Source organism: Thamnophis elegans, chromosome 12, assembly GCF_009769535.1.
Source record: "Thamnophis elegans isolate rThaEle1 chromosome 12, rThaEle1.pri, whole genome shotgun sequence".
In the NCBI taxonomy this organism is placed as follows: Eukaryota; Metazoa; Chordata; class Lepidosauria; order Squamata; family Colubridae; genus Thamnophis; species Thamnophis elegans.
Window position 1 is genome coordinate 22,786,485 of NC_045552.1, and position 20,026 is coordinate 22,806,510.

The 20,026-nt window shown below is 39.2% G+C and overlaps 1 protein-coding gene across 4 annotated transcripts; it reads left to right on the forward strand.

Moving 5' to 3' along the window:
• Window positions 1-702: 702 nt before the first annotated feature.
• Window positions 703-17,676, forward strand: SFPQ (splicing factor proline and glutamine rich). 4 transcript variants are annotated; one of them, XM_032227789.1, is made up of 12 exons: window positions 703-1,530; window positions 4,347-4,535; window positions 4,638-4,939; window positions 5,062-5,157; window positions 6,098-6,303; window positions 6,648-6,732; window positions 7,022-7,139; window positions 7,392-7,440; window positions 7,527-7,648; window positions 10,245-16,055; window positions 16,569-16,635; window positions 17,591-17,676. In XM_032227789.1, exons 1-10 carry the CDS (start codon window positions 829-831, stop codon window positions 10,380-10,382), a joined length of 2,007 nt encoding a protein of 668 aa, XP_032083680.1. In that variant the 5' UTR covers window positions 703-828; the 3' UTR covers window positions 10,383-16,055; window positions 16,569-16,635; window positions 17,591-17,676. The 4 variants fall into 4 exon arrangements, with proteins under 4 accessions (XP_032083680.1, XP_032083683.1, XP_032083682.1 ...); XM_032227792.1 differs by having other exon boundaries at window positions 16,010-16,055; XM_032227790.1 differs by having other exon boundaries at window positions 704-1,530; window positions 6,107-6,303.
• Window positions 17,677-20,026: the final 2,350 nt, after the last annotated feature.

Below are 20,026 nucleotides of genomic sequence, written 5' to 3' on the forward strand. Positions count from 1 at the left end.
GTCACAACACTGCACACAAGTATATATAAAAGGCAGCCCTTGTGTTAGTGATATTCAAACCGCTTGTAGTTTGCAAGGAGGTAGCAGCACCGGTGAGCTCTCGAGCTAATTCTATTTCCCCACTCCTGCTTTTAGTTTCTTTTGCTCAATACTTTATTCTTTTCCCTGTTGTTTAAATAATGTGGTCGAGCAGGAACAGGGAGGAAAACAGAAGAGATAAATCTAAATTTATTTATGAATGACTCTCATAGTAAGGGAATGCATCCCTATAGTAAAATATAGTGGAGGCTCGAGAGAAAAGATGGTCGAGAGAGGAAAACGGCCATTCAGGCAGCCCAGACCACGTGCCCTCTCTCTGTCCGCTGCAAGACAATGCGCACCGTTTAGAGCCCCACCCATTCACCCGGCCCCGCCTATTGGGAACCAAACGATCCAATCAATGGAAGCGTAAGTGGAAAGGACTTCGAGTAGCTCTTTTTCTGTATTACGGCTCGCGAATGGACGAATAACGGAGTCCCGGGGGTTGAAGCCAGCCGCCTTTTATCCCCCGCACCTTTTCCCCATCCTGCTTTGTTCGCGATCGGTTCGGAAAGCTGTCAATCTGGCTGGGGAAGTTTTCTATTGGCTCACTCAAGGAAAAAAAAAAGCAAGCCGGAAAGGCGGGGACTGCGCCTGTTCGCCGAGGCTATAAAAGGGTGAGACAAAGGCGGCCGCGAGGCTGTTTTTTTCAATCTCTGGGTCTGGCGCCATCTTGTCTTTGGTCGGATTCTGAGGAGAAACAGCGTCGTGTCGCCGTCAGGCCCCACCTCAACCGCCACCATATTTGCCATGTCGAGAGATCGTTTTCGGAGCCGCGGCGGCGGCTTCCACCGGCGCGGCGGCGGCGGAGGCCGCGGCGGCCTCCCGGGCAACCATGACTTCCGTTCGCCGCCGCCAGCCATGGGGAGCGGCATGGGGCAATCGCGCGGCGGCCACCACCATATCGGCGGCAGCGGCCCTGCGAAGCCGGAGCCTCCTAAGCCGCCGAGCTCGACCTCCACCCCACCTTCCTCCGCGGCCTCTGTTTCCTCCAGCCCGGCAGCCTCGTCGCCTTCCTTGGGGCCGAACCAGAACCAGATCGGCGCGCCGCCCGCCACCTCATCCTCCGCCTCTTCCATCGCCACACCGAGTTCGGTCTCCGCGCCCGCCGCTCCCTCAGGGCTCCAGAGCGGCGGCCGAGGCGGGGAAACGCAACCGCCGCAGCAGCAGCAGAGTAACGCGCCGCCGAACCAAAGCTCTGGGCAGGGCGGCTCCAAGAAAGGACCCGGCCCGTCTCCCGGAGGAGGGGGAGGACCCATCGGTGGCCTGAAAGGAGGCCCCGGAGGGCCCCAGCCAGGAGGCGGCCCCAAGAGTGGCGGCGGGCCTGGGCAGCAACACCGCGGCGGCGAAAGGCGCGGAGGGCAGAGCCAGCACCAGCACCCGTCTCAGCACCAGCACCCGCCTCCGTCGCAGCAGCAGGGCGCCGGGGACGAGAAGATTTCCGACACTGAGGTAAGCGGAACCGCTGGCGGCCCCTCCCGGCTCTTCCTTAGCACAAGATGGCGCCGGATTGTCCACTCTGCCCGCGCGCCTCCCCCCCCCCAGACGTCGCTCTCGGCCGCCATTTTTCGGCGCCGGAATGCGCGTGCGCGAGGGCTGGAGGCGCCACCCCGGCTGCGCTCTGCAATGGGGCGTGGCGGCGGCGACCGAGGTGCTCTGGTTTTCAAGGGGGGGGAAATGGTTTCCTTCGTAAAGAGCTGCCAGCCTTGATCTTCCCGGAACAGAGTTGGCTTGCTATGTGCAAGTCCCGATTTTTGCTATGGGATAGAAATTAAGAGGGTAACCCCCCCCCCTTTCCCCCCAAGAGCGATAAATCGCTAATAGATGGTCCGCACTAGTGGAGTTGCCGCTGAGTGGCGGGTCATTAATCACATGTCCACCAGGGTCCCGTATCCACCTTTCCCTGTAACACGCTTGTACACGTTGAAACATTTGAGCGAGCAGGTGATGGTAAAGGTGCATAAATCCGTAATGCCTCTTTGGCTCAATCCGTAGCCCTGCGCCTGATTAAAGTGCATTGAAGTGATTAATGGCCGTATCCTTGATCGCGCAGATCACACACACATCGTGTGTTCGTACGTGTCCGCCTTCACTGCAGGGAACAGGACCTTCTCCATGATCTTGGGGCCAGTTACAGACCTAGGAAGTTGGCAATGGCAAAGTGGAACAACTTGACTTCTAAAGTTGTGAACACAGAGTATAATAAGATGTTGGATATCCATTTGTTTGAAGTGGTGTAGGGTTTCCTGCCTAAGCAGGGGTTTGGAATAGAAGACCTTCAAGGTACCTTCCAACTCTATTAAATCATTTCCGAAATAATATGCAGGGAACTATAGTGGAAGTGATTCCCTAGGGCAGATGTTGAATGCCTGGTCCAAGGCAGAACTAGGATGGTTTCCAAGTTTCTAGCGTGGTGTCTGAGCCTCTACAGCACACTAGTTCTCTTGTGTGTGTCCAGACGTATACTGATATAATATAGAGAGGTTTCCTGTGATTATGGTGCTGACTTAGAAAACAGACGTTTGAGCTTTTGGCTTCCCTTAAGTACCAAAGCTGGCTGGATGACTGCATTTCTCACTTTCCCAACTCACTTCACAGGATGATGGTTATGGGGGGAAAGGGGAAAAAGGTGTATGTTTATATAAAAAAATGTGTAGTGTGCCACAGTAGAGATGAGCAAGAAACTTCCAAATTTGCTCATGCTTCCTTTAATCCCACTTTGAAGTCTATTAGGCACACTGGCTGAAAAGTGGTGATATAGTTACTCTCAATCTAAGGCTAGCAACATTGTAGTGCAGTATTAATAATACAGTATTATTAAAGTAATCCTTGCTCTTTAATTTTATTGTGGTTTGATATGTGCATTCTGAAAAAGTAGTTGTACCATAGGTTTGCCCATTTATCTGGTAACCTGATTTAGTAACTAAACCATAAATAGGTTTACATAAAGCAATATGTATAAAGCATGGTTGGCAGATGCCACTATTCTTAAATCAAGGAGCCATATGCTTTGCATTAATGGTTTATGTGAAGTAAATTAAGCCTGATGGTTTTTTCTTCAGGGCCATTGTTGGCTATTTTGTTTTTATGGCAGGGTAGTATGAGTATTAGCAGTGGCACTTGTGATGCTTTGAAACATTTATTTTCATTTCCTAGTTTGAATTGTTTCCTACACAAATGAATGATATGATAGATTGCCTGTTTCATGTGGCACTTTTTGAGATGATGATTTATGTATATATAGTTTCATATTTTTGAATACTGAAAAAGTGGGCCTCATAGTATCATAGACGAATATGATAGTGATGAGTTGTATTGGAATAGTTTACTTTTAATAGAGATATTAAAATAAATAATAAATGAAATTTAGTGCTGTGTGAATAGCTTGGGAGAAAATGTAATAGTGATGCCTGTAGAAGACAGTTTAGATAACTGATATCCAATATTTTGACTTGCCTGAGCTGCATTGAATGAAGAATTGTCTTAGGCTATGTATAAAATATATAATATAGTTAATGTAAAATCACATAATTATGATCTTGTGGAATCACATTACTAACTGTCCTGGGCTATAATTATGATCAGTATTTTAATAGGGTGCAGATTTAATGTTTCATTAATATTTGAATTTGTGATTTCTTACTAGTGTAGATTTTATTAGACAAAATTTAATGGGGAACCTGGAAAAGGCATACTGTGAAGTACTTATAAAATGCAGTGATAGTGCCTTAGGTTTAAGAATAAGTGTGAAGGGTGCAGGGCAGGCATTACATTTCTTTTCATAGCTGGATAAAGGGTAACTATTCAATTTTGACATCATGTTCTCTACAATTTTGTGAAAGAAGCTTACATTTAAATGCAATAGAAAAAATAGTTGTTATTGTATGTAAAGATATTGTCTGGTGCATCATATACACCTGCAACCAGTGCTTAAGAGCATTCTCCATTTCTTTAAAATACTGCAGGGACAGTGATGGTTGTGGATTGGTATGTGATAGATCCATCAAGTCTTATGTAAATGGAAAGTTATCAGAATGCTCAGTACTCTCTTCACATAGTGACATGTAAATGAAAGTAACTATGAAAAAGTTAATAGCATACAAAAGTGGCTATTTCCAGGCTGATCTACTGTGTTGGCTTGGATATGGAGTAAGCTGTGAGTGCAGTCAAAGTCTGTGCTTGCATAATACTATATGTGCAAGAGGGAAATAGATAAAATGTGAGTGCCTTTTAAATACAAACATTAACTTTTTCTTTAATTTTGTTAGGGTTTTAAAGCAAATCTGTCCCTTTTGAGACGCCCTGGAGAGAAAAAATATACTCAGCGCTGCCGGCTGTTTGTTGGGAATTTGCCTGCTGATATCACCGAAGATGAGTTTAAGAGATTATTCGCCAAATATGGTGAACCAGGGGAAGTCTTTATTAACAAGGGAAAAGGTTTTGGCTTTATTAAACTGGTAAGCATGAATGTTCCAGTTCTTTTTAAAAAGACGTTTAATACTAAGATCCTTACATTGTTGAACATTCTTCTAAATTAAGTTTTATTAACCTATTCACAGGAATCTAGAGCTTTGGCTGAAATTGCAAAGGCAGAACTTGATGATATTCCTATGAGAGGAAGGCAGCTTCGTGTGCGTTTTGCCACCCATGCTGCTGCTCTTTCTGTGCGTAATCTCTCCCCATATGTGTCAAATGAATTGTTGGAAGATGCTTTCTCTCAGTTTGGTCCAATTGAAAGAGCTATTGTGATAGTAGATGATCGTGGCAGATCCTCAGGAAAGGGCATTGTGGAATTTGCATCTAAGCCTGCAGCGCGAAAGGCATTTGAACGTTGTACTGAAGGTGTCTTTCTTCTGACAACGTAAGTAGGCCTCTTTTTTATGTAGTTTAGTTACTGAAGACTGGGCTGAAAATTTAAATAAAAGCTTTAAGCTTAATGGCCAGTATTTAAACAAAACTCAATACTTTGTCTCTGATTTTCAGCACTCCTAGGCCAGTTATTGTAGAGCCCCTTGAACAGTTGGATGATGAAGATGGTCTTCCAGAAAAGCTGGCTCAGAAAAATCCAATGTATCAAAAGTAAGCAGATGTTACTTAAACTGTATTTCATAATTTAGAATATGTGTTCCCTGTTAATCTTACAGTTTATCTAGAGGAGTATGCCTTTCCATATTATGATTTGACTCATTCCTGTTTTCAATAATGTAAATTAGAAATTTTCTGGAAAAGTTTATATTACTTTGAATTAAGATACTTTATGTATATTTTACTTTCAGTTTCATTAAGTAAGTAATTTCAATTTTTTCTTACAGCCAGAGTGATTCACCTAAAATACTTAAGTAAATTGGAATTGTTTCATTTGATGAATTTATGTAGCTTAAATATGTCTAAAACATTCAGTTTTATTTTGAAGTAATTTAAATTTAGTGTTCTTATGCCTTCTAGGTTTTTAAGCAAATAACATTTAAAGAGTTATGTGTATTAACATACTACTTAAGGGATCTTTACTTAAATAATTGTAATTTGAGTTTATCTAGAACAATATCACACTTCGTAAATTAAAGGCAACTGGAATAAACATATGGACTGATGAGAAGCAATAGTACTATCAGAATTTGTGGTCAAATCTTATGTTTTACAGGCTTTAAAAAATGACAAATTGAAAAGGCACAGTAGTCCACTTGAGGTGAAAAATTGAAAATTAGGGCATTGTTAGCAGGAGATGGTGCACAAACCTGACAGTTCCAGCCAGGGCTCATATTGTATTAATCCTATTAACTATTTTGATGGAATGGTGCCTTTCAAAAGTTCACTGAAAAAGTCAAAGAAGTCTTCCTCTGTAACTGTCTTAAAACTACAGATTCTTCTGTACTTGATTTTCTGAGTGGCAATACATAAGCAATTTGTAGATGAAGAAAAGTGTTTTATGTAGTATGATAAAACATACTAATATGTTTGTTTTGTCAGCATCATTGTTAGCTATTTTGAAAACCATAAATGTCCATTTCATTTTCAATTGGATTTTTAGGGAGAGAGAAACTCCACCACGATTTGCGCAACCTGGAAGTTTTGAGTATGAATATTCTCAACGGTGGAAATCCTTGGATGAAATGGAGAAACAGCAGAGAGATCAAGTAGAGAAAAATATGAAAGATGCCAAGGACAAACTGGAAAGCGAGATGGAGGATGCTTATCATGAGCATCAGGCAAACCTTTTACGCCAAGGTATAGGGCACAGACCTCTGGCTGAGATTTTGCCAGCTTTCTCCCATTTTTTCTCAAAGTTTTCTTTCTCTTATAGTCTTACACTGCTGTTTCAGAAGAAGGTTGAGCTGAAAATATTTGTCTTCCATCAACTGCCTAAATAGTAATCTGCCTCCTAAGTGTTGTATATATGAATCATTCAGTAAAATAATCTGGAGACAAACTTGTTTGTATACAAATTTGCTTGTTAGGCTTTTTGCATTTAATAAATGATTTCAGAGATGCCCATCAAAATTAGATTATCTTTAATTGATAGAAACTCATCTGTTATTAAACAATGGTTGTTTAAATGATCATACTTGCAGATCTCATGAGACGTCAAGAGGAACTGAGACGCATGGAAGAACTTCACAATCAAGAGATGCAGAAACGAAAAGAAATTCAATTGAGGTAATTTGAATCTGTTGTTATTAATCCTGTATTTAACTCCACATTTTGTATGTAGCTGTGGACAATCAAAAATTGTTTAGAACCAAGTGAAGGAGCTAGTGGAGGATTAATGCCGTGTTCAGTTCAGCCTTGTCTCCTCCCAATAGATTGTAATCCATGAAGGCTTATTTACAGTAACTATTTTGAAATGTTCTTTGCTTGAATAAGGTATGCTTTTGTGGTCAAGTGAATTGATACACTATTCAAGTCTTCTAAAAGTACAAATTATAAAAGAGCAATTTATTTAAAGGCAAGAAGAAGAGCGACGTAGGCGGGAAGAAGAGATGATGATCCGTCAACGCGAGATGGAAGAACAAATGAGAAGACAGAGAGAAGAAAGCTACACTCGAATGGGTTATATGGATCCTGTAAGTCAGGGCTGGAAGAATCCCAGTAATCTAGTTGCCCAGATGATCCCTAGGAATAAATTTTAATACTTGCTTAAAAGACTTCCCAATTTTGATGATGTAAATCTGGAACTTGGAGGATTGGTACCTGCTGTCTTAGAGCTGGTCCTCCTGCTGGCTTTTGTTACAGGATTAGAAGTCATTGTTTCCCAGGTGTGTACTACAGAGCTTTTAAGGGATTTACTTCTTAAAAATATCTGTTTGTCTTTTCAGAGAGAAAGAGACATGAGAATGGGCGGTACCAGTGCAATGAACATGGGAGGTAAAAATGCTTTCCAATTAAACTCACCTGCATAAGTCATTGTGATCTATTTGATGCATAATCATTTGATTATTTTTTTTAAATAGATCCCTATGGTACAACTGCTCAGAAATTCCCACCATTAGCAGGTGGCACTGGCCTTGGTTATGAGACCAATCCCGGAGTTGGACAAACATCTATGAGTGGCACTATGATGGGAAGCGATATGGTAACGTATCCTGTGGCAGCTTGACTTTAGTTCTAGAGATTTTTTTATTTTTTGCATTAATTCTATAACCTACACTTTTAGATAGGCTTCCCTTTTCCAGCAGTTTGTTAATAGCAAGAAGCTTGTTGAGCAATGTAAAACTAAGTCTAGACTTTGCCAGTATGGTTACAGGTCTGCTCAGATATTTCCGCAATGGATATTAGCAGACTTTCCTGTGATCAGTTGGGTTGGGAGTTGTCTGGCTAAACTTGCAAGGGGCCTTTAGTTCTGTAATCTAATAATCTGCCTGGAAGGGGAGGGGGGAGCACACATTTTTGTTGAGTTACCTTAACGAGCAAAAGTGGTCTTATGTCACTTTCTGAACTTGAGTTAAGTGTGGTGCATAGAAATGTGTATAAAATAAAGAGATGAAAATAACTAAAATATAATTACACTATACTTTTACTACTTGTTAATGTAATGGGTTCATCACAGAGAGAATATTTAAATTACCTCTTTTATTGTACACATTGGCTTTTGACACACAATATGTGGTGATGAGAAAAGAAGCAATTCTTGAGGTAGGCCACTCATTAGCAAACTTTCTTGAGCAAGTTGCTTGTTGACTCTTAAATAATACATGATTTGGTTATGATGCTATTTTAAGTTTCCTGACTATAGACGGAACTGCTGGATCAAACTAAAGATCCATCCTATTCCCAAAGTGGTTAACCGGATGCTTCGGGGGATGTCTGTGAAAGCAGTAGCTTCCTCCCCTGTTGTCACCAATATTCAGGGACATAGTATCTGCAGACAGTACACTTGTTCTCCAAGCACTTTGAACTTTACTTCCTGTTCCTGTATCTGTAGGCTTCAGAGAAATTCTTGATTTCACATTTACATGAAGCCTCGGAGTAGTATGGTAGTACAACTGGTAAATAGAATTACTGAAAAATCTAAGTCTAATCCTTCTTGTCTGGTACACATTCACCTTAAGAGTTTAATCTAACACACAAAATAGTGTTGGGGGAAGGGGTGGAGGCTATTCTAGTACTGAAGGTTTTGCTACATGAGATGAGCTACTTGTAGCTCATGTGTCACTTAACATAGAAACCAATACCATTTATTTAACCCCAAGTTCTTAAGATGCCCTGTCGCTGTTTTGACCGTGTAGCTCAAAGGAGTCTGCTATTAATCATAGACTTCTGTTGAAATAGGTTGTCTGGTAAAACCTGGATGTGTGTTTTCAAAATTAACAATGCAGTGTATCAAACGTTTAAGTATCTCATTCACTTGTAATTGGTGGCATTAGAAAAAAAGCCTGAAATTTCAGTGAAGCACTGTGCTGTCTTTCTAAAGTATGTAAATTTAGAAACTTAGTAGGAAATTGTCTCCTTTACTGAATTTGTTCATTCATGACACTCGTCCTTTGTCAGTCTAATAACTGTAAGCCAGTTGTTAGAGGAAATTTGATGGAGTTTTACTTATATGCTAGAAATCCAGACTCTCAGTGACTCCATGATTGGATACTTATGCAAATCAGTGAAGGGCTCATGCATATGTTTTCTCATCTGTGATGATTGTGGCAGGAGCATTCTGGAATCTAGACTTTTGTTTGTGGGGTTACTGGGGAGCAAATTGAGAGTGAGCCTTTCACAAAGAACATCTGCATGCGTATCTAGTTAAAGGATTCATACAGCTAGTCTGAGGAATTATACTGAGTGAATTGGCTCTGTTGTTAAGCTTGAGTGCATTGGAAAGCTTTTTTGGGGGTAAAATAGTTCCTATGCTGCCCTAAAAGCACCAATAATACCAACATCAACATCTTTGATTCATTACACCCTCCCTTGTGCCTGGTAAATCAAGAAATGAAGAAAGATCAGGTAAATTGAAAAGTGAACTGGTCTGCTTTATTTTAGCTTAGTTGAGCTTTAGTGGATTCAGGGGAGACCAGCTGGAATGTATTCAGATACTGCAAAATAATAATGGACTCTTTGCTAATCTTTACTCTGAAATCATAGGACCTCTACAGCAGTGGAACTATTTAAAGAAGCTTAACTGTGCAAACATTTAGTGGTTGTCTTGTCTTGGCAATTTAACCAGGTGTATACTATTTCTTGCACTTTCGGTCAGTGGCTTTTGAAAACCATTTAAATAAATAGACATGGTTCAAGTAACTTCAAGAATGTGGTCTTATACCTTAAATAGGCATCTGCTTTTTATATAAGATGGCTGATGCTTTAGGAAGCTGCTGGGCTTCTTTGTACCTTGTTCACTGACGGTGTAGATTAGCAATTGTAGCAAATAACCAGAATTTCTTTCAAAGAGAATTCTTGGTTCAAACCCATACTAATGCTTGAATTTTTAGCACTTCAGGGAATATCTGTTTGCTGAAACAGACATTTCAGAATGGATCAAGTTGGGAACATACCACAAGACATGTATTAAGTTAAACTAATGATTAAATTACCCTTTTTTCCTTTCTATGTTCCCGGTACCTGTGGATCGACTCAATGGTGATTGTATCGACGAACGTTGACTGCGGAACCTTCTAATATAAATTCTAAACACACATGGACATCAACTACACATAATGAACTCTTAATTGTTCTCATAGCGCCCTGAGCGATTTGGACAGGGAGGTGCGGGGCCTGTAGGTGGCCAGGGCCCTAGAGGAATGGGGCCTGGAACTCCTGCAGCTTATGGGAGAGGGAGAGAAGAATATGAAGGCCCAAACAAAAAACCCCGATTTTAGATGTGACTTGTAGATTTTTCATTCCAGTTTGTTTTATTTGTCTTGTTTAGACACTACTTTTTTTTTTTGATTCTTGCATTTTAGTAAGAAAGCTACGTTTTTATGGATGTTAGAAACTTAAAATGACTTAGAATTTGTAAGTGGTCTGGGCAAAAACAAGTCTAATTATGTAATGCAGTGTTCAAAACTTAGCTTTTTTGATGTATAACGTCCCTACCTTGATGGCAATGTACCGTGTGCCATATGAAATCCCAAGTGTAAACTTTTTTTACTGTGCTTAAAATAAATAGTCTATACGTAGCAAGATTCTTTTATCATACATTTCTGAGCATAGAGGGCAAACACTTTCAAAAGGCAATGCATTTCTTGAAATCTGGAGTGTTGCACAATATATGTGGCTGGGATGATTCCAGGCCATCAAGTCTAAAATACCTGTGCAATTTTAAAATCTACTTGAACTTCAATATTTAATATCACAATGAAGTCTTACCCTTAGAAAAAGCTGACAATTCTGCAAAACTTTGACTATAATTATTCAAGACTACATATTTGAAATTTTAACTTCCTTACAATGAGGGCGCAAACTGGGTTTTGGTGAAATAGATCTTTAATTTAATAAATGATGTAGTTCAGTTTTGAACAAGGAGGTGGGAAGGGAAGGAAATGGGTAAGGGCACATAATCCAATAGTACTGGCTGTTGTCTCCAAAGGGCGCTTCCATGCCAGCTGTTATAAATCATAGCATGACTTTATGTTATTTAGCATCTCATTCTTTTAATAAGACTCAAAATATGAGATCTAGTTGATCTATTTCACTTCTAATTCTTTTTCCTAGTTAAGCCTTTTAAGTGCCCACTGGACATTTCCTTAACAGAATCCTTGATGATTGAATATATCTATTGAAATTGCAATCCAAATATTGAAAGGAATCATTTTTTCCCTTGATTTTCACCAGCATAATCTTGATCCAAAAGGTTTGAGCATTGGGGGACAAAACTTCACTTAAATGCAGAAATGAAATATCCTTTGAAGTTTCAGGATTAAAATAGTAAATCTGTTAGATTAAAGCCTGACATACAGAAATCTAAGCATCATTAAAAATTGAAAGGTCTTTTTTCTTGGACAACATAGTATCAACTTGTGCTGTTGACTTGGTAGGGTTGAATCATTTTATATTTATTAAAATGCTGTAAGACGTTAAGCTGTCTTGGACTCTATACCCCTCGTACCTAAAATATTGGGTGGACAGTTTCCTGGTATGGAAAAGGTACAATGGCTTGATAAAATGAAGATGAACCAGATCAGAGAACGTTCTGTGATTAAGTTGGGTTTTTTTATTCAATAACTTGGGGTGCTTTAAATCTTTTTAAATAAGGGTGGGGAATTTTTTCTGCCCTCATGGGAAGCCATTTTATATCTCTTTCAAACAGTTACTCTGGGTAATGTTGCATTTACTCTACCTTTTCCCCCCAGAAGATTGTTGAGAGGGGGGCATAAAACCTTTGGCAAGTCAGTACTGATTACTTGCAGGCAACCTGTTTTGGCTGGTTTTTTTCCTTTCAACTGTTGACACTTTCTCTGTGCTACTACCTCCAGTAGCTTGGGATAACCAGAATGCCATATGTGATCCCCCATCCCTACTTTAAATGTCCTAAAGCTGAGGAAGAATCAGTTACCTGTAAGCCGCTTATAACTGCAGCGTATGAAACTTCACTGCCATCAGTTATTACGTATTTTCATTCTGCAAAATGGATTGACTCAAAAGCTTGTGCTGTGCAAGCTTTTTGAAAACCCAAGAAATGATAAACAGCTGACATTCAAGGTTGCTGGACTGCCTCTCATTTAGTGTTGTGGTTGAATTGAGCTATATTCTCAGAAGCTTCAAGAAGTTACCATCCAAGGGGAAAGAACACCCGCAGTTCTCTTGCATTGACTTCAGATGTAGAGAAACCCTTGGGATACAAATGTGGACGTTAACTGTATCCTGGGCTGCGTACAGCTCAGTTCTTCTTTTCTCAAGGAGGTGTTCATGGACACCCACTGTAGGAAACACCAAGACTGACAGTGGTGGGGAAATGGAATGGAAACTAATTTTCAGTTTATTTTTCAGATTACATGCCATTTTTCCTTAGGATGCTGGCACATATCCTAAACCATGTTCTTTTGTAGTACTGTAATCTTGGAAGAGTGAAGGAAGCTGATGGTCCCATTTCCTTCCTAAGGTTCATCTCTTGTTTACATTTTGTCTAAGCTAGGCTGATATTAAAATGGGAAGGAAATGTTGAGGGGCCGATGTAGATTTTTAACACTTTATTGGACTACTGTTGCCAAACGTCCTTATATAAAATACGCACAGTAGTCTTGACGTCAAAGGATAACAAACAGGCTGATCCCTCAGTAGCAAACCAATTGTTGGGGAGTTTTCATTGAATTGAATGTTTCATCTTTTTAGCTTTTCCTAAATGGATTTAAATATTTAGACTTAAGTGATGATGCCTTTTGAGCAGAAACATAACTATTCTACTTCTGCATGCCATTAAGCTTTTAGGTCATGCATAAGTTACCCCAATTCAAGGGTCTACCCATGTTTAACAATCATAGCATGCTATAACCACATCCTTATTAGTTGTAATAAATGAATTTCTGTTTCTGTGCGTATTTTGTGGTATATTTGTTTTTAAAAAGTTCTTGGCATCTCCTTGGCAACCACTTGTGGCAGCATGCTTTTCTCTGGAGTTTGAGACTGCAATATGACACTGATTAAAAGTAGTGGCCTGCTATGTAACTGCACTTAGACAGCATTTCCGCAGTGCATAACTGTGAGGAACGTAGTACCACAAGTGGCAATGGACATTAGCACCTGGATGTAGTATTCCTGCTTACTCCAAGATTCTCATTGTCGCCTGCATACAGGTAGGTAAAAAGAACTATAATCTAACTTGGTGACTTTCTGTGTAATCTTGCTATGGGGGTATTCTGGCATCACACTACTGACAGTGGGATTTCAGTGCAGCACTTCTCATACTGTATGGTGCTTAGTTTTGAGGCCTAACTTGGCAATCAGCATTAGGCAAGCTGACTAATGATGCTGACACTTGTGCCTCAGACCCGTGATTTCTTCGTGCATATGACTTGTTTCTTTCTTCACTGTGACAAAGACATTTTTAGAGAGTTTGATGGGAGGGGAAAGTGAGTTCAATCTATGCATAATTTTACTGCTCATGGTCTCCTTCATTGTGTATAAGAATGATTGCTTTTAGTTCATACTAGCTATATATGAAAAGTTGTATGAAAACTCTTCATTTATCAGGCAGATAAATGCATTGATATTTTTCCCTTTTTAATAGTAGTGACTGTTAAGTTTGAGGTAGTATTGAAGTAGTATTTTGTAACTATAGTGTCAAGTTAATATAATATGGGTGGCCGGCTGTGGGAGGATGACTGTAATAACGTAAAAAAATAATAATTGAGAGCTCCCCTTACTCTAATCCATGCATCTTACCAAAAAGTATAGGTTACTTTGCTTACTACTTGATGGGAAAAAAATAGGGTTTTATATCTAATGTAGTGGATGAATAAAAAATAGGATTTTATATATCTAATGTAAGTTGCTCTCCAGAACTATTGGCTTTGTTGTGCTAGCTAGGTCTATCTTATGTGTCTTGAAAGCAATTCATAACATTTGGCTCTTGATCAATTCATTAGATACAGCAATGCTCAACTTAAAACTGAAGTGCAGTTCTGTCAAATTTCATGTTTCAATATGCTTGAAGAAAAAAAGACTGCTTCGTGAACAGGATTCAGCAGTGAATCTTTTAACAGCCAAGTAATGGATTGGAGTTCCTAGTCTTTTGTACCTGGGTGGTTTGCAAGAGAAGAGTGTTTTTTTAAAGTCCCTTGTCAGTATGAACAGTAGACATACTGAGAGAAGGTGTACTTTAAATCCTATGAACAGCATGTTCACTGTGGGACTCGTTATATTCTAAGTTGGATATTCCAAGTAGTGGTATAACGAACTCAGTAAATAAGTATGTTTGCTGTATAATTGGGCTGCAGATATATTCAACCATAGTAACTATTCAGTTTCAACCAATATGCCAATGGCTTAATTGAAGTGTGGGGATTATCTCTTGACATAAGTGAATTTTTAGTAAACAGGTGAATTGGACTCCAGTTTCTTATGTATATGATTAACTGCAGTTGTAAAGAAAAATACATTAAGTCTTTAAGGGCAGTAACTGATCAAAACATATGTTAAGTATGTAAGTGGCATGAGAAATAACAAAAAGTGCGTGCATTGTATTCCATGTTAAGCTTTTTTGTTCTGGTCTTTGATTTCCCCTTTGCAAAACTGACTTCAGAGCTCAGAAGTGTGATGCCAGAATACATTATGCGTACTCTGCTAGGTTCTCAGTTCCGGTTACTAGTGCTGTGTGAGGGCAGAAACACTTTCCTAACATTATTGGGGGAGGGGAGGCTTTGTTACAGTATGGAAAAGCTTCTATTGGCTGAAGCTCTGCCCCCAAGACTAGGAAACACCTAAGCAGCCAGGGGGCTGAAACTGCAAGTAACTTCAAGCGGCTGATCAGGAAGGCCTGTGATAACTTCTAAAATTGGAGCCCAACGTGAAGAGATTGTGCTTTTTTAGGTTTGTTTGGACCATTGGTTGTTTTCCACCATCACAGCTAGCAAGGTTGGAATCAACAGGTCAGTTGCAGATCTGTCTTTATGCTACTTGCTGGGCTTAAGCAAATGCTGCAAGAGAGGGGGGCCTGGGGGAGGGGGAGGAGAAGAGGGAGGCATCTCCCATTTTGTTTGTTCCATTAGCAACTGTTTGTGGAAGCCCAATGGTGGTGTATTACCAATCCTCCCCCCTCAGAAAACTTTGACATTGAATATTGGCACAATGAAATGTGGGAAGGGATGGCTGCAGACAAATAGCTAGAGAGAAGAAATATTATTTGTATTCCTAATATAACCTTTTGTTTTGCAAAAGTAATAAATCAAGATGTGGTTTTGAAACTGGCACATTGGCTGGCTTGGCAGTGTTACAAGGGCCATTAAGAATTAGTTGCAGGTGGAAAGGTTGACCTTTCACTTTATGCCCTTAATAAGAACATTTGAAAATGGCTAGGGACAGCCACAGGGCGGGAAATCTGTAGTCTACAAGCAAATTCTTCTCTGTCTTGTAAAGATTCAGAAAGCTTTGGCTTGTCCTTCAATTACCGGAAAAGATTATTTGCTTTATGGGGTGGTAAGGGGGTGCATGGCAGCAATTCAGAGATGCAGTTAAATAGCTGAATGCAATGGCTTTGCACTTGCACCTAAGGGGCAGTGTACCTCTGGCTGCAACTGTCCTTCTAATTAGGCAGCATCTGTTCCAAGGGGCAGTTCAGGGTTAAGTCTTAAGAGTAGTTGCAATTGCTCACTATCCTATGTTTCAGTCTTTGGAATAAAATATTCATTTCCTTCTTGTGCCCCTTGCTACCCAATTACTATTAGTAGCTTTTGTAAAATTCCCCTCAATTTTACAAGTTCACAAGTTGCACTTAATATTTAAACTTAATTTTGTTTTCAGAAATATTTCAGTCTATTTTCCCCTACTAACTTTAATTCTTATCCTTTAGGTGAAGATAATATCAGCTGGATGAAATTAGAACACTCCCATATAAGGTAAGGCTTTCACTTCATTGAATTAAGGGTTATAAGCCCTCCCAAGTAAAATAAAAGTAAGGCTAGTGACTTATTTGCCACATGAAAATAAGGTCATGGGAAATATTAATACATAAGGTCAAAGGTTGCTACAGAGAAAATTGACCAGGAAAACATGCTTGAAGCTTATATATATTCTTTACTTTTCCTCTTCTCCCAGTCATTTCTAGTTTTCTATTTTAAGTAAAAAAATATTGTTGGCTTATGCTATGCTACATTTTTAAATTTTTCCTCTAAATTTATATTTTTTGTCAAAACACAAAAATAGTCTATGAAGGCTCCTGGATTGAAGCTGAAAGGCAAAAGCAGTGTGCTCCGTTCCATATTTGGGTACACCAGGTTGCCCTGATAGATTGCTGTCACCAGAGAAAAAAACACTTTTCCTTTCCAAACGTATTAAACCTTGGATTATATTAAATTCAAAATAACTTTTGACATACTCCATGTTGCAATGAAAATAATTTTATTTTGCAGTTGACCAATAACCAGTATATGCCCACACAACTGAATGTTGTAGAAAGGAGAAGTCTGCAATACGTAGGTAAGGAAACAGGGTGCTAGGTTCTTGTAGAGCATTTGAAGGGTTTATTCATTCAATTTGTTCAATTTGTATGGCCACCCATCTCACCAAATGGCTCTAGGCAGCAGTTTAAAAGTAGAAACAGATTGTTGATAGAACTAGGGTTGATGATCTTTTTTGTGGATGCAGTGAAATAGAATAAAGCAGAAACTGAATTGCTATCTGTCAAGCATTGGTGCAGGGGATAGGCTCTGGCATCACAACTTCTCTTTCAGTTCTCTCATTCTCTAGCCAAGCTTCCCATGAAATGAATCACTTGTTGCAGGGGTTCCCCCTCCCCCTTAATATCAGTTAAAAACATCTTAATGGCAGGCATATCAGGGCAGTTTTCAGTAGGTGTACTAAGGAGCCTCTCATGTTCTTCTGCTAGAAGAAAAAAAATGGATAAGGTTATTCATATAAATTGTGACAGGTGGCCAGTCTTTTTTTGCTTGGCTCACAATTAACCAAACCAGAGTTATGACCAAACAAATCCAGGTTTAGTCTGATCTTGGTTTTTATCTTAAGTTTTTTGGGGGGAACATTAGCAGGTTTTCCAATGGTTAAGAGTATTGAAGCTGCATGTAACTCTGTGAAATCTTAATTTGCATTTAATATGCTAAACCCAATTTAAATGATACATAGATATCCTGGAGAGCCAATTTGATGTACTAGCCTAGAAACATTTTTTTAGCATGAAAGCTGATTGAGTGACTTCAGGTCAATCACTTTCAATCTACCACACCTGATAGTTTGTGGAAAATAAAGGTATGTATGTATGTATGTATGTATGTATGTATGTATGTATGTATTGAGTTGGCCAAAAATGAAATGGAAATAAAAATAAAGATGCAAGATACAGCAATAGTATAATTCAGCCATAAAAATCTTGATTTCTTGCTTGTCAGTGAAATAATCCTATTTTTTTTCTCTACAGGAGAAGGATACATTTGATTGAAAAAAGGAGTCCAAGAATACAGCAGCACTTTCTTGAAATCTTCAATAAACTATTCAGAAACACAATAATTGGTGTTGATTCTTGGAAGAGCTCAATTTGCAATTGGTGCTCATTTGAAATATCAGAAGGAAGGTGGAAGCAGCCTGATGCGCTCAATACGTCCAACTTCATTTCCTAAAAACTGTTCCTTTCTAAGTTATACTCTAGTAGGTTATTCTGGAATCACGCTGAAAAGCTGCATTTATTTTTTTCTAGTGTTCAGTCCCTAGTGGCTTTTGTTATTTTGCAGTATTTTGTAACCCTCAAGTTCACTTTTGAAATCTCTTCCTGTTTCTAGCATTCAGCTGTGTCCTTTTTCAATATTCTGTAATTCATCTCATTTGAGGACTAGAACCAATTTCAAATAGCTTCTTTGGTGGTAGAACAGCAATATAGAAATAGACCATTTGAGTTGCACTGATTTGGGTAGTGAACCAGATTGGATCCAAATTTGCTGGAAGGTTTCAAAACATCCTGAATTCAATTACTAGTTTACATTCATACAGCTTTGTTTGAAAACTGTTAAGATACATGCTTGATGCAGTCAGAAATCTCTGGCTTGATTAATTAGGAAAAGAAAGCTTAGTTTCTCTGCCAAATGACCAGGATTCAATTTCACAAGTCTTTCCTTTAAAAAAAATACCATGAAATTTCTTTACTTGGATCAGGGATAGACCAACTGGCTCATTCTTGTCTTGATGGTGAATAAGTTTGATTCTTTGCCTTGAAACCTTCCTGCTGCCAGTTTCTTCCAAACTTCACATAATATTTCTTTGTAATTTGGTTTAGGGGTTGTGGCACAAGGCTAGAAACCAGGAGAGCGGGAGTTCTAGTGCTGATAAAGCTGGTTGGGTGACTTCGGGCAAGCCAGTCATTCAGCTTAACCCATCTCGGTGTTGTTGGGGAAAATAGGAGTGTTGGGTATGTTCGCTACCTTGAAATAAAAAAAAAGGGATATGAAGAAATTAAGTAGGTGTATGCTTGTTGACAAAGCCGGACAACAAGGTTAACCCCCTATTCAGTTACTGATAAATATTGCATGCAGGTCAAGCTTGAATTTTTTATGTGTAGGCTTAGATGTTGAAAGCTAAGAGGAGGCAACTGGAGAAATTCACAAAAGGGGGCAAACAGTATTGCTCTTCATCCAATTGCAATGAAGACAGAGTATGGTACTCGTCTGGCTTTGGGGGGCACTAGGAGAACCTCCATTAATCCAAATCTACCTGCATGCTTCTCACATTATTACCAGCCATGCTTTTCAGATTTATTGGAAAAGCACAGTAGATTTCCTCAGGTAAGTTTGCTTTTGTTGGTATCCTTAGTCTTTTTACAATAGGTGAATAAGTTCTACAAGTGGCAGGCAAAGCCTGGAGAAATTGCATCCTGGTTTGCAAAATGCTGGCTGTTTTATAGTTTAGAAGGTACATTACAAGGTAACTAATATAAAAGAAAATACAGGAAATGAGAACAAAAAACAGTAAAGCAAAAAAATGTTACAAAGAAACTTACTGCAAGTTCAAACAGTTTGAGTAATTTGTCACCACTTAAATGTTTTTATCCACAACACAATCTTTAAAGCCTTATTCCATCTTGGTTCACAAAAGTCCAGTTAAGTTTATTGAGACACCTATTTTAAATTTGATCAACTTTATATTTTTAATGCTCCTTCAAATATTGTCCTAGAACATTTCTCTCCCCCTCCTTCCACTTTATCATTTCTTAAAATTCTAGAAACTTACTTAACTCTTGTAAATCCAATATAGGAAAGTTATCCAGATCACTGAATTCTAATATGCAATGGAGGTGGTATAGTGCAGTCTAGCAGCTGTTGAAAACAACTCTCATATATTAAGAATAGAATGCTGATATTTGGCAGAAAATCAGCCAAGGACAAAGTCAAAATTTGCAATGCTTTTCATCCTATAACAACTCACTTTCCAGATTTTCAGCATTGTGACTACCACTTGATACTAAAGAATAATTCACCTGATTGCTAGCATTTCCATTCTTTTTTTTAAGTACTTTATTTGGCAATCAACACTTTGAAAAATTAGGTATTTGTCTTCCAAGGATATTCCCACTGTTTCATATTGTAATGGGAAACATGGTTTTAGGAACTGAGTGAATTTGGATGGGAACTTTCAGAAAAGAGTACTCAAATCCTGAGTAAGGAAAGTAAAGAAAATCAGAATATGGGTAGTCCTCAATTGTTCCTTTAGCAACTTAAATTACAATAGCACTGGAAGAAAAAAAATACTAGTCCTTACATTTGGGGATGTCAAAGCCTCCTCATGGACATGTAATCAAAATTTGGGCACTTGGCAAACCCAACGTGGCTGTAGGACAAGTGCAGGGTCCTAGGGTCAAATGATGGCC